Source organism: Stegostoma tigrinum, chromosome 23, assembly GCF_030684315.1.
Source record: "Stegostoma tigrinum isolate sSteTig4 chromosome 23, sSteTig4.hap1, whole genome shotgun sequence".
Classification (NCBI taxonomy): domain Eukaryota; kingdom Metazoa; phylum Chordata; class Chondrichthyes; order Orectolobiformes; family Stegostomatidae; genus Stegostoma; species Stegostoma tigrinum.
This window is the reverse complement of record NC_081376.1, coordinates 19,856,180-19,869,670: the sequence shown is the minus strand read 5'-3', so window position 1 is coordinate 19,869,670 and position 13,491 is coordinate 19,856,180. Positions and strand designations below refer to the sequence as shown.

Genomic DNA, 13,491 nt, shown 5'->3' with positions numbered 1-13,491 from the left:
AGAAAAATACGTGAGACAGAGTTAACAGAAACTGGTTACTGTTGAACAGAGTTACAGGGATTTCTCAATCATTATATGGGGAATGTCAAGGCCAGTGGAAAAGACTTCAGAGTAATGCAAATAAGACCAAGATTTGGATCTTTTGAGGAAAGGCATTTTTTGCTGGGTCTTCCATATATGACTTTCGAACACATGTGGAGCACAAAATCCACTAGAAAACTTCAACACAGCAGAATTTCACATGTGTGAAGGAGTTGGATAGAATACAGGATATGCAAATTCTGATGGCACTCGCAACTGTGTAACACATTAAAATGACCATGTCGAATGTTAGTGAGTGGATGAAGGTGAATGGCTAAGATGATAGGGTAGGTGAACTAACTCCACATTGGCCGGTGTCCCATCACCAAATTACCCTTTATTTACGCATGTTTAGTCCTTGACACTCATCCAACTCCTTCAGAGCTGGCTTTTAGAGTGAACGAGGTGCCTGACAGTCCTGTCTGTTCTTAGCCGTCAGCCAGGACTCCCTGATTGGACCAGGTTAACAGCTACAATTAGGGAACTCATAATCTCTGAACTCCACCTGGCTGACCTTGTCACAACCACTATATCCCTTCCCATCATTAAGGGTTAAACCAAAGTCACATGCCTCTGCCAACCGTCTTCACTTCATCAAAAATATCAATACAGACTCTCTGGTTCTCGAATCACTCAGTGAAACCAATAGCATCTCAGAATTAGAGGAGGCTTGGAATTGTAATATTCCTTAACTAAATTCGTCAACTTTTGAAAGGTTTAGTATCTCGTGCCTCAGGGAAACTAACTGAGAAAGCCGCTTTTCATCTGCCCCAGTGTCATTTGCCCAGAAAAAAAATCACACATTTTTTCCACATACTGGGTCCAGTCTTTGACGACAGGATCAAACTAGTCAAGCTTCCCATGACATCACTCCAGAAATGTTCCTTCAACTCAAAAGACAACTGTTGCATATGAATTTCTTCAGAAGCATGCTTTTATCTCGCCAATAATGAAATAACTCCACAGAGGCCGGTATCCTGTCACGAAGTCAGCCTTTATTTACATGTAAAGAGTCCTTGACACTGATCCAGCTCCCTCAGAGTCAATAGGATGTCTGATACTCCTGGGCAGGTGGGTTGAATGGAAGTCAGATTCGGTTGGAGGTAGGGTGGTTGGGACTGATCAGGTTGGGGTTACTGGGGGTATTTGTGGGTTTCAGGGGATAATTAGGTGGTCAGGGGTTATAACTGGATCACATTTGGTATCGAGTACTGGTTACTTCAGTGGTTGCAATCATTGGAGATTATTGGAGGGCAGTTGTACAGTTACCGAGGGGTAAGGGCGGGGGTGGGGTTGGTGTTAGCAAGCAGTATAATTATCCACCAGAAGTTTAAATTTGCTGGGCAATTCCATGGAAATGAATACATCAGAACTTCCACATGGTCCCGAAGCAGATATGAGATTGTCTGACACTTGACGTACAATTGTAGAGTGGAAGGTTTGGTTGTATCATTCAAGAAACAGTTGATGTAGTGATATACAGAAAGTTAATTAGTTTTGCAGGGACAAAGAAAATGAGCTTCACGGCTTGTTATCTAGAAGTATATTGTGGCCTTGTCTATTATTACTCAGTTACTGATTTTTGGAAGTGGAGAGCAACAGGGTGAAAAACCCTTGAAAATCTTCCTAAAACCAAACATTGGGCTGCTAAGAAGGACAATTTCTTATTTTGAGTCAATTCTTAAAGGGGAAGATGTTTATCAAGGATACCCACCATTACTGGCCGATCGGGAATGCTTTGGTTTTTTCATACCAAAAGCCTCTTTCAGATATTCTGGTGTACTTGTGTGGCTTGAATTCCGACTGTATCCAGAGTCATACTCAGTTTTCAGTGATTGGGACAAAGCTGAAGGAACAAATGGTTACAACAGCAATGAAATGCACAAGACCGTTACACTCAAACACTCTAACATGCCGAAAAGCTATGTATACATATATATGAATACACAGATATGTATCCACAGGTACATATATGCATGAGCACACACATTTGTACAGATTGGGCCGGGTGATGTTACTTGTCCTTGATCAAATAAAACTATGGGCCGATGGCTGGTGGTGCTCTTTCATTAATTCCTTTATGTTTCAAATCTGCAAACACACTCACACCATAACTCAGGTATGGGAATGTCAGCAGGAACATGATCAGATTCAGATGTGAGGCCTCCAATGTTTACATTGACAAGTCTGAAATGGCTACTGTTCTTCAGCATGCAACCAACATGGGAGAGGTGGATAATGGAGGGGAGGAATGGTGAGTGCAAAGGAGAGAAGGAGAAAGGAGGAAAGCAAAAGGGAATGTGAGAATGATTAGAGGGAAGGGGTTGTTAAGACTGTTGGGAGAAGGCCAGGATAGGAGAGGAAAGAGAAGAAGAGGAGGGGAGAGGATGAGAGAAAAGAGGAGAAGAGGAAGTTGAATGAACCCATATTGCAGTCACTTACCAACACCTTGTTTAAGTGATGCCACCCACATCTCTCTAGGCACCCTGGCTGATGGGTTTTCCATGTGCATGGTCCCTGTACCTTTCAATGACCTCCATACAGCTGCCTTCTTCGGATGCAAGTACGCATTTGAGAGATACGGGGATTCTGTAGGATGAAGGAAGTGAGATATAGTCAGTAAGCAGCAATTCAAAGATACCTTGGACAGCAGTACTTGCAACAACATGTTGTGGTTTTTCTGTGTTCAAACATCTGCTGTGGCTCAGTGGTGGTACCCTTACTTCTGATGCAAATGTTTGTGAGGCCAACCCTCCCTCCAAAAGAATTAGGCACACCATCCAGGCTCTTTGTCCACTGAAGTAGTGAGGGAATTCTGCTCTGTTGGACGTGGCATCTTTTGGATGCTATGTTGTACTAAGGGAATATCTGTCCTCTTTGATGGATTAAAAGATTTCATGACAGCATTTGGAGTACAGCAAGGGAGTTTTCAAATACTGTTCCCCCAATCAATGCAAGTAACAACAATTTATTTGATTGTTAGCATATGGTACAAATTTGCTGCCAGTAATTTGGTTAATGCATTTAGAGTCATAATAGCACAGACGGAGGCTACACTGGGTCTCTGTGAAGTAATCCAATCAATCTTATTCTCTCACTTGAACCCCCTCATCTGTGTCTTGCACTGTAGCTGTGACTGAGCTCTTAAAGTACTTAATTGATTGTAAAGCATTTTGGGATGTCCGAAGTCATAGAAAGCAGTATACCATCACTAAGTCTTTAAGACTAGAAGATATAGTCTCAGAAATAGGCTATTTGGCGCTTTGAGCCTGTTCCATCCTTCAATGAGATCAGATATGACCCGATAATCCTCAACTCCACTTTTTGTCTTTTCCTCATAAACCTTGATTCCTTTACTGTTTGGGAATCTGTCCATCTCATCATTGAATACATTGAACAACTGAGTCATGACAGCCCTCTGTCATTAAGAATTTCACTGATTCACCATGCTGAGAGAAGATATTCCACCTCATCTCTGTCTTAATTGGTTGATCCCTTACTCTGGTCCTAAACTCTGCCACAAGGGGAAACAAACTTTCCAAATTAACTCTAAGAATCTTACACATTTCAATGAGATATCTTCCCATTCTCTAACTGAGCACAAACACAACCTACTCAACCTCTTTCATTAGAAAATCCCTCCATATCCAGGATGAACCTAGTGAACCTTCTCTGAACTGCTGCCAACGCCAATATGTCTTTCTTTAGATGAGAGCACCAGAACTGTTGCCTGTATTTTAGCTGTGATTTGATAGTTTTAGCGAGACCTTCCTATTTTTATACTCCATTCTCTTTGAAATAAAGGCCAATATTCCATTTGCCCAACTTGCATGGTAGATGTTTGTGATTAATACACTACAATTCCCAAGTCCCTCTGCAGCTTTCTGTAGTCTTTCCCCTTTTAAATAATATTGAGCTCATCTCCTCTTCCTGCCAAAATGCACAAGATTACATTTTCCCACACCATATTCCATCTGCCAAGTTTTGCCAGCTCACTTTCCTTACCTGTATCCATCCGTTGACTCCTTGCATTATTCCCACTACTTACTTTCCCACCTAATCTTGTTTAATCTGCAAACTTGACATAGTACATTCACACCTGACATCTAAGCCTTTAATATGTATTGTAAATAATTGTGTCCCTATCACTGAGCCCTGTGGTGCTCTAGTGGTTTAGGCCACCATCCTGAAAATGCCCCCATATCCCAACTTTCTGTCTTCAATTAGTTAGCCAATCCTGTATCCGTGTGAATACAGTACCCCAAAATCCTTATGAAATGCCTTTCATATTGCATTTGATACAACCTTCAAGCAGACCCACAAACAGGGAAGCCAGTAAAGAGGCACTTTGCGCTGTTTCACACAGGATTCATTTCTAGAATCTTTCACACTCATTACTGCCTAGACTCACCCATAAATTTGACAATTTTAGCAGCCTATTGTTAGTCTTCACTGACGTCATGGAGATAATTATGCATGGTGATAAAGTTTATTTTCTAGCTGATCCCATTGGTTTTCCCCTCAGATTAAAATTACAATATGATATACTTTACAATACAGCACAGGAACAGACATTTCAGCCCAGCAATTCCTGATCCTTAATCAGACCCACAACTGTGATAATACTATGGCTTCAAGAGCTGTATTTTGTCCTGATTTTTTTTATGAAGAAAGATTGAGACAGAGATACCAAGTGGTATGCTCAAAGCCAATAAAGTAAACAGCTTGAGGCGCTATGGATTTTAAAAAAAATTCAAACAATAGAAGTAGCTTGACCGGGTGGGGTCAAGCTCCCACAGAACAAGGATTTTTAGTTTTCGCTTTTTTTAGTTACTGGGCTCTTGAAACTGAATGTGGAAGCTCTCATTCGTAGCTCTATCATAGCTAAATTCTGGGGTTCTCTTCCTGTTGCTAGAATTGCATGTGAGGCGATCTATTTTACTGAATTTGCCCTTGCCAAGGGTGTGTTTGTGGGATGTTACTGTATATTATTTTGTTAAGAATGTTGATAGTACAGTTGAGCCAAGACTTTTGTTTTTATTTTGTCTGTATTTTAACCTGTAGTGAAAAAATACAGTGTTTGCTTAAAGCCAAACAGATTGCCTAATCGAATTGCATCGAGAATGCAATACCTTACACTTACTTTTAAAATGAGAAAAAGTTAGGGTCTAGGTGATTCTCTTAATATATTTTCAGATGGTTTGGTCTGGACCATAACACAACTCATTACCCATATGTGGTTTCTATTCCTCTGCTCACCTCCCATTCATGTATCTATCAAGATACACCTTAAAACATTGCTTACAAGCCAGCTTCCACCGGCAGACTGTTCCAGGCACCCACCACCCTCTGTGTGAAAAATATTTCCTACTCTTTTCCCCGAAACGTTTCCCCTCTCACCTTGAAACCTTGCCCTTTTGTAGTATATCTTTTCACCCTGGAAAAAAACCTCTGGCTATCCACCCTATATGTGTCTCCCATAAATTCGTAGCCCTCTATCAGGTCACCCCTTAGCCTTTGCCTTTCCAGAGAAAACAATCTAAGTTTATCCAATGTCCCCTCATAACTAAAACACTCCAGACCAAGCAACATCCTGGTAAACCTTCTCTGCATCCTCTCCAAAGCATCCACATTCTTCTAGAAGTATGACAACTAGAACTGCACGCAAAATTCCAAATGTGGCCTAACTAAAGTTTTGTACAGCTGTAACATAACTTGCAATCTTTTATATTCAATACCCTGGCTGATGAAGGCAAGTGTTCTGTATGTCTTCTTGAACACCCTATCCACCTGTGGTGCCACTTTCAGGGACCTGTGGGTTTGTATGCCCAGATACCGCTGAATATCAATGCTCCTGAGGGGTCTGCCGTTTGTTGTACATTTCACACCTGAATTTGATCTTCCAAAATGCGTCACCTCGCATTTGTTAGGATTAAACTCCTACTACCATTTCTCCGCCCAAATCTGCAATCTACCTATATCCCAAACCTCTTCGCTATCTGCAACTCCAACTTGGTGTCATCTGTAAAATTACTACTCAGATCGCCTGCAGTTCCGCCAGATCATTGAGATATGTTACAAACAACAAAAGATCCCAGCACTGATCTCCATTCCGAAAAGCATCCTTCCATTGGAACTCTGTCTTCTTTGACGAAGCCAGTTCTGTATCTATCCAGCCAATACACCCCGGATTCCATGGGACTACTTTTTATACCAGGCTGCTACGAAGTACCTTATCAAAGGCTTTACTAAAGTCCATGTAGACAACATTCACTACCATTCCCTCATCAATCAAGTTGGTGAGACATGACCTTCCCCGCACAAACCCATGATATTTTTTACGAACAAGTCCACTCGCTTCCAAATGTGAGTAAATTCTGTTTTCCAATATCTTCTCCAATAGCTTTCCCACCACTGATATCAAGCTCACCAGCCTGTAATTATCTGGATTATCTTTGTTTCCATTCTTCAGTCCTCTGAAACCTTACCTGACGCCAAAGTGGATGCAAAGATATTTGTTAAATCCCTCTTGTTGCCTCCCACAATATCCTGGGATAGATCTTAATGCATTTCAAGGCACCCAACACTTCTGCCTTCATTATGTTGACCTGCCAAAGAGTATTCACACGTGTTTCCCTAACCTCAACATCCCTCACATCCCTCTCTTTGATGAAAACTGTATGTAAAGTACAGCTCATTAAGCATCTCACCCATTTCCTTTGGATCCACACATAACCTCCGTCCTTTATTCTTGAGTGAGCCTACTCTTTCCCTAGCCACCCTCTTCCTCCTAATATATGTATAAAATGCCTTGGGATTCTCCTTAACTCTACTGGCCAAGGGTGTTTCATGGCCTCTTTTAGCCATCCTGAGCACTAACTGCCAATTTCAGCTCCTTCCTACTTTCTCTTTATTCTTCAAGGATTTCATCTGTTTCTAGTTGCCTAGACATTGGGTGTGCTTGCCTTTTTTTTGACTAAGCTGATAATTTCTTCTGTCATCCAAGTTTCGCGAATCGTACCACTCCTGTCTTTCATTTTCACACGAACATGCTGTCTTGCACTCTAATCAACTGGTCTTTAAACAATTCCCACATGTCAGACGTGATGTACCCTCAAACAGCCAATCCCCAACCCACATTCTACAATTCTTGCCCATTTCAGTTATAGTTGGCCTTCCCCCAATTTAACATCTTCATTGGATGTCCACTCATGTCCTTATCAATAGGTATCCAGAAGCTTACGGAATTATGGTCACTATTCCCAAAATGGTCGCTCACTGAAACTTTGATGATCTGACTGGGCTCATTTCCCAAAACCAGGTCTCTCCCTCGTCAGCCTATCCAGGTACTGCTTCAAAAAACCCTCCTGAACATACTGCTATGTCGTCTCCCATATAATCCAGATGGAATGTATTGGCTTCAGAAGGGAAACTTTAGACGGTAAACAGTTGCACTGTGAATTTGAATTAGTTCTACTCACTTGGGGATTTGGGTGGCTTATTTGATTTCTTCTTCTTGTGTTTCTATGTATAAAAATACAAAGTAGATCAATAAATTAACCTTTGTAAATTTCACTTTAATAACTGTTGCTTTGTGATCTTTAAATTCCACAGTTGAGAGTTGAAACTTGTAGACAAACTCTAGGCTGACACTGCAGCATCATACTATTTGAGGTGCTGCTTTTTAGATAAAACAATACACTTGTTCAAACAGGGCAATGGTCTGGTATGGTGTGAGGTCAGGCAGTGTGCAAATTTGGTGCTACCTTGTCATTTTAACTCTAGCAGCATGCAGCCCAAAGCAAGGTGTGTTCTTGGCTGCATGCAAATTTCAATGGCTCATCCAATTTCCCCTTAAAATTTTTATGTTATCGGAACCCAAAATATCCCACTTGGCTAGTCACTTTGCACCCAGGAACAAGTGTGTAACCAGTTTAAATCCCTGTAGAGACTAATAACTTTTTACAGGAGAGGTTAATTTATCAGCACCTGACAAAGAATCATGAGATAAAGTTTCACATTTTAAGATTTCACTACAGCAATCAAACTAACATTAACATAGACTAAATATTCAAAAAAGGCAGAAAAACAGAAATTGCTGGAAAATCTCAGGTCTGGCAGCATCTGTGGAGAGAAAACAGTTAATGTTTTGGGTCCACCACCTTCTTGAGCTGGAGTCAACCAAGGCAATGCTCCGGGGTTAAGTGTAGGGACAGTATCCTTAATGGATAATGAGATATGGCCAAATAGTGAGGGTGAAATTCAGATCCGTAGCATTTTTAGAGATATTCATTCTATAGAATCTTTGTGTAAAGCAATATTGTTCCTACCTCTTTGCTGAGGTACCCTTTCTTGGGGTCTGTTCAGTTATAAAGTCATGTTGAAATCTAAGAGGAATTACAACCACAGGCCAATATATGAATCAGCAACTCCTGTGTTCTTCCAGATTTTGAGCACTAGTTTTGAAAAAGAAAACCTCCAAGCACACAGCACAGCACTTATACAAATAAATAGAGGATGCTGAAAATAGTCAGCAGGTATGGAAATATATGAGGAAAGGGAAGATGTCAACGTTATCTTCCACAAACTCAACCTGAGTAGAAGCATGTCAAAAACACCTCAACTGGAGTTGTTACCTGGGCCTTCAATTAATCGTAGTGCTGAGCCCCACTTTCAGCTAAAAGCACATTCTTCGGTGAATAAAAAACAAATGCATTGAACAGACTTGTACAGTCCAAATTTGCAATAACTGTGTAAAATCATCCAGTAGAGGTGATAAACATCATGCTGTGATCATTAAAAGGTTTCTGCCAAATGCAAGGCACAAGCAAGTGAATGATCCTTTCAGTATGTGGTACTGTGGAGGCTGCACCAGATGTGGCTGAAGATGCAGCATGCGCTGGTCCCCCAACATTTGCGTCTGCTCTTGTTTACTCCAGTAGTTATTTTGGTTTCTGGAGAGTTTACCAACGCTGGAAATTATTGATCAATTTGAACTTGACATTGTATAGGGATTCAGCTGTAGGATCAATCTTAGCAATTTCGGACACTTGGCTCAAACACAGTATGCTGAATAGCATCCTCTGATGATATATAATTCTATATTAAGAGTATTCAGATTTTATGGTGCTGTCTCCAGCCTTGATATTAATTTCAAGCTCATACTGCTAGATAATAAAATGTGAGGCTGGATGAACACAGCAGGCCCAGCAACATCTCAGGAGCACAAAAGCTGACGTTTCGGGCCTAGACCCTTCATCAGAGCTGATTTCTTCATCTCTCGGATGAAGGGTCTAGGCCCGAAACGTCAGCTTTTGTGCTCCTGAGATGCTGCTGGGCCTGCTGTGTTTATCCAGCCTCACATTTTATTATCTTGGATTCTCCAGCATCTGCAGTTCCCATTATCACTGATACATTATCATACTGCTGTTTATTTGATCTCTGTGTGTTCAAACTGATTGCCACATTTCCTATATTACAACAGGGATGATAGTTCAAAATTTTCTAAATTGATTCCAAATTGGTATGATTACCTGAAGACCACATTTTCCTAGTGGTTTGTATTTCTTTCCTTTATTAAAAATTCTATTTCGTATCCTTGAGGTTATTTTTACATCCAGGTGAGTCTCCAGTAGCTGTGATACGTTTGCAATTAATTGATCAGCACAGCCTTTCCACATATTTTCAGTACTGATCATTTTTTAAAATAATTCATTCACAGCACGAGGGTGTTGCTGGTTAGGCCAGCATTTATTGCCCAACCCTAATTGCCCAGACAGCAGTTAAGAGTCAACCACATTGCTGTGGATGCGGAGTTATATGTAGGCCAGACTAGGTAAGGATAACAGTTTCCTTCCTTAAAGGGCACCAGTGAACTAGATGGGGTTTCAAACAATTGACAATGGTTTCACGGTCACTGTTAGACTCTTAATTCCAAATGTTTATTGAATTAAAAATACCACCATCTGCCATGATGGGGTTCAAACCCAGCACCTCAAAACATTACCTGGGTCACAGGGTTAACAGGCTAGCAATAACAACAGTAGGCCATCGCCAGCTGCTGTTGTTCATGTTAAAACAAAGATGTTCAGCTTTGGAAGTCTAAGTTAGGGATAATGAGATGATACCATGCAAGTCAATATTTCACACCAGCAACATGCCTACCTGGGGTGTGGTACGTCATGAGCACATTATTTTCAGAATCCTGCATTTGATATTTTCTTCTCTATTTGTTGACTTACTAACACAACAGCTATGTTAGTATATACTGTAGAAATTTTTTTTTGGAATTATGGAAATTGTTTTCCAATTGGCAACTGACAGTGCCTTTCAAAAGGAGTTGCTGGGCGGAGGGGCAGGAAGCGAGAGTCATGTCAATATTTACAGGTGATCCCCATGACGGTGCTAACATTTGTTGCTCATTCCTGGGAGTATGCCATTATTTGATAATGATCTTCAGGAGTGTGTCAATGTTGATAGAGGATTTCAAGAAGCGTGCCAATATTGGTCACAGCATGGTAAGGAGAGTTTGCTGGCACTCCGCCACTCAAAATGAACAAAAGGGCAGTTCTGACTGCATAAATATCATTTATCATAGATATCATACCTTTTCTACATCAGATTGATATGTAATGATTGAAAGTCCATCCTCTCCCTGAAACAGAAAGAAGTACATAATTAAACTATATCACACTGGAAGGCAACTCTCTCTTCCCTTCTTAGTCCTTTTCTAACGTGTCCTTTATTATTCCACGAGTCAGAAGGTTGTTGTCTTGAGTCTCAGTTGACCATTTTTCTCCACACTGACATATTGCAGTACTAAGGGAGTGCTGGACTGTTTTTTGAAGATGTTAACCCACTATCCATTCGCATCCCTGGTGGTCCGCAAGTGATCCCAGAGTACTCAGCAATGAAGGGCTGGGGAGTTTTCACTCTCTCTCTCTTCACAACCTCCAGTAACAAACACACTCCCCAAACTAACGCTTGCCCCATCCCCATTCACAATTGGCTGTTGTATTACATATATCGTCACGGTTCATTGAAAAAAACTTCACTGGCTGTTAAGAACTAAAATGCTTTCGAGAATCTCAAGATTAGGCAAAAATATCCAGGAATAAAATGAAGAATGGGGATGGGGAGTAATGGAGAAGAGGGAGGAGGGGGATGGGGAGAAGAGGGAGGAGGGGGGTGGGGAGAAGAGGGAGGAGGGGGGTGGGGAGAAGAGGGAGGAGGGGGGTGGGGAGAAGAGGGAGGAGGGGGGTGGGGAGAAGAGGGAGGAGGGGGGTGGGGAGAAGAGGGAGGAGGGGGGTGGGGAGAAGAGGGAGGAGGGGGGTGGGGAGAAGAGGGGGGGTGGGGAGAAGAGGGGGGGTGGGGAGAAGAGGGGGGGTGGGGAGAAGAGGGGGGGTGGGGAGAAGAGGGGGGGTGGGGAGAAGAGGGGGGGGTGGGGAGAAGAGGGGGGGGTGGGGAGAAGGGGGGGGGTGGGGAGAAGAGGGGGGGGTGGGGAGAAGAGGGGGGGTGGGGAGAAATGGAGAAGAGGAGGAGGAGGACCGGAGAATAGGGAGGAATGGCGGGGGGCGGGGGGGGTAAGGTAATTGGACAACAAGGTATAGGATAGGCTGGATAGGGAGAGGAATGGTTTTGGGGCGGGTGAGAAAATAAACTGCGTGTACTTTTCTTTCATAAACTCGGTCATTGAAATCCTCACAGATTCTTTCTAAAAATAAAAACCGGACGCTGTAAATCAGAAACAAAAACAGGGGTTTCGGAGTTGTGGCGGGGGAAGAGAAGCTCAGCAGGTCTGGCAGCATCTGTGGAGAGAAAAATCAGTTCTGACCCGAAACATTAGCTCCGATTTTCTCTTCACAGGCTCTGTCAGACCTGCTGAGCTTTTCCAGCAACTCCTGTTTTGGTTTCCGCACTTTCTCTTCCCGGTGACGGGCTCTCACCCCCAGGTCCTCCTCAGTCCCATCACTCAGCGACATCTCGGCACATCAGGACGACCTTCGTGTCTGGGTCCGGGGACGGGGGCACAGATCCGGCTGTTTGGCGGCGGGGCTATAGCAACGGGAGGAGGGAGTCACAACAGCCCGGGCCGACCGTAAGCTTATCCGGAGTGAGTTGGACGGCGGGGTGTTGACGCCGCGTGGGGGGATTTAACCTCAAAAATAGAAGCGTGGTCGAGTGAGCCCGCGGAAGATCCAAAACACCGGGAGGAAGTGAAGATCCCCGCAAAATAACGGGGTCTTAAGTATTCAGCCAGCGACTGCGTATCCGCGGCGCTCCTATCGCATAGGGACGCGCGTCGGACATCTGTCTGTCTGCTTCGGCTAAATTGTTCTTCAAAGAAGGTCAGTAAAGCAAAGACTTGGATGTCGTGCTCGAAAGCTCGGATACGATTGCACGGGTGATCCGGACATAGACTGGAACCGCGGCCAAGTCGATCGACGACAACAACTCCACGCCGATTTCCGTCGGCCCGCTGGACCAATCGATTCCTCGCCGTCTCTCTCCCCGCGAGTGATCGGTATCGGAGGCGATACCTCGGCAGGAGCGAGCGCTGCCCGCTCGGGAACTGAGGCTCAAATCGAGTAACGGACGGAGGAGGAGGAGACGGAGAGCCATCGCCAAAACATCCCACCGTAAGACCCTTAAGTTCTGTCACATGCGCGGGGGGGGCGGCAACCAAAAAAGTTGTCAAAACTTGAGATTAAAGTTATTTATTCCGCCCAAGAAAGATTGGGAAGCGGCGAGGTGTTTAGCGTGTTATTTATTTTGTCGTCTTGTGTTTATTATTGAGGAAATCACATGGCAACTTGTCGCCTCACATGATTTGGAAATGGAGACGGAGATTAACGAAGGTAAGATGGGAAAACTTCAACGTGTCTTCTTACAGCAGGCAAGGTCTGCTTCGGTCCTCGGGGTGAACATCTAACGGTCCGTCATGAGTCTTTCTTTGGGTCACCGGAGTGAAATCCCTCGAAAACCCAACTGCCTGATGAATGAAGACTTGGGAGGCAATCGAGGGCTGTTTGGGCGGGGGGGGTTGTCAGAGGAGAGGGCTGCGTGGTGGGGGGGGTGTGTCAGAGGAGAGGGCTGCGTGGTGGGGGGGGTGTGTCAGAGGAGAGGGCTGTGGGAGGGGGGGTCTGAGGAGAGGGCTGTGGGAGGGGGGGTCTGAGGAGAGGGCTGTGGGAGGGGGGATCTGAGGAGAGGGCTGTGGGAGGGGGGGTCTGAGGAGAGGGCTGTGGGAGGGGGGGTCTGAGGAGACGGCTGTGGGAGGGGGGTCTGAGGAGACGGCTGTGGGAGGGGGGTCTGAGGAGAGAGCTGTGGGGGGTGTCTGAGGAGAGGGCTGTGGGGGGGTGTCTGAGGAGAGGGCTGTGGGGGGGTGTCTGAGGAGAGGGCTGTGGGGGGTGT

General features: G+C 44.0%; 2 protein-coding genes across 6 annotated transcripts in view; one reads left to right on the top strand and one right to left on the bottom strand.

Annotated features, from left to right (window-relative positions):
* Nucleotides 1-12,800, bottom strand: part of iqce (IQ motif containing E) — a 64,714-nt gene extending 51,914 nt beyond the window's left edge. Inside the window, exons 1-5 of one of the 3 annotated variants that reach the window (XM_059653956.1) lie at nucleotides 12,027-12,800; nucleotides 10,688-10,735; nucleotides 7,563-7,605; nucleotides 2,524-2,670; nucleotides 1,796-1,927 (exon numbers count right to left, since the gene is read on the bottom strand). In XM_059653956.1, the coding sequence (XP_059509939.1) occupies nucleotides 1,796-1,927; nucleotides 2,524-2,670; nucleotides 7,563-7,605; nucleotides 10,688-10,735; nucleotides 12,027-12,062 (406 nt within the window). In that variant the 5' untranslated portion in view covers nucleotides 12,063-12,800. The remainder of the gene's footprint in view (nucleotides 1-1,795; nucleotides 1,928-2,523; nucleotides 2,671-7,562; nucleotides 7,606-10,687; nucleotides 10,736-12,026) is intronic. The other 2 variants (XM_059653955.1, XM_059653957.1) reach the window with 2 other exon arrangements.
* The window catches only part of snx8a (sorting nexin 8a), a 35,388-nt gene continuing 33,840 nt past the window's right edge, over nucleotides 11,944-13,491 (top strand). The window contains exons 1-2 of one of the 3 annotated variants that reach the window (XM_059653960.1): nucleotides 11,944-12,719; nucleotides 12,878-12,938. In XM_059653960.1, the coding sequence (XP_059509943.1) occupies nucleotides 12,917-12,938 (22 nt within the window). In that variant the 5' untranslated portion in view covers nucleotides 11,944-12,719; nucleotides 12,878-12,916. The remainder of the gene's footprint in view (nucleotides 12,720-12,877; nucleotides 12,939-13,491) is intronic. The other 2 variants (XM_059653959.1, XM_059653958.1) reach the window with 2 other exon arrangements.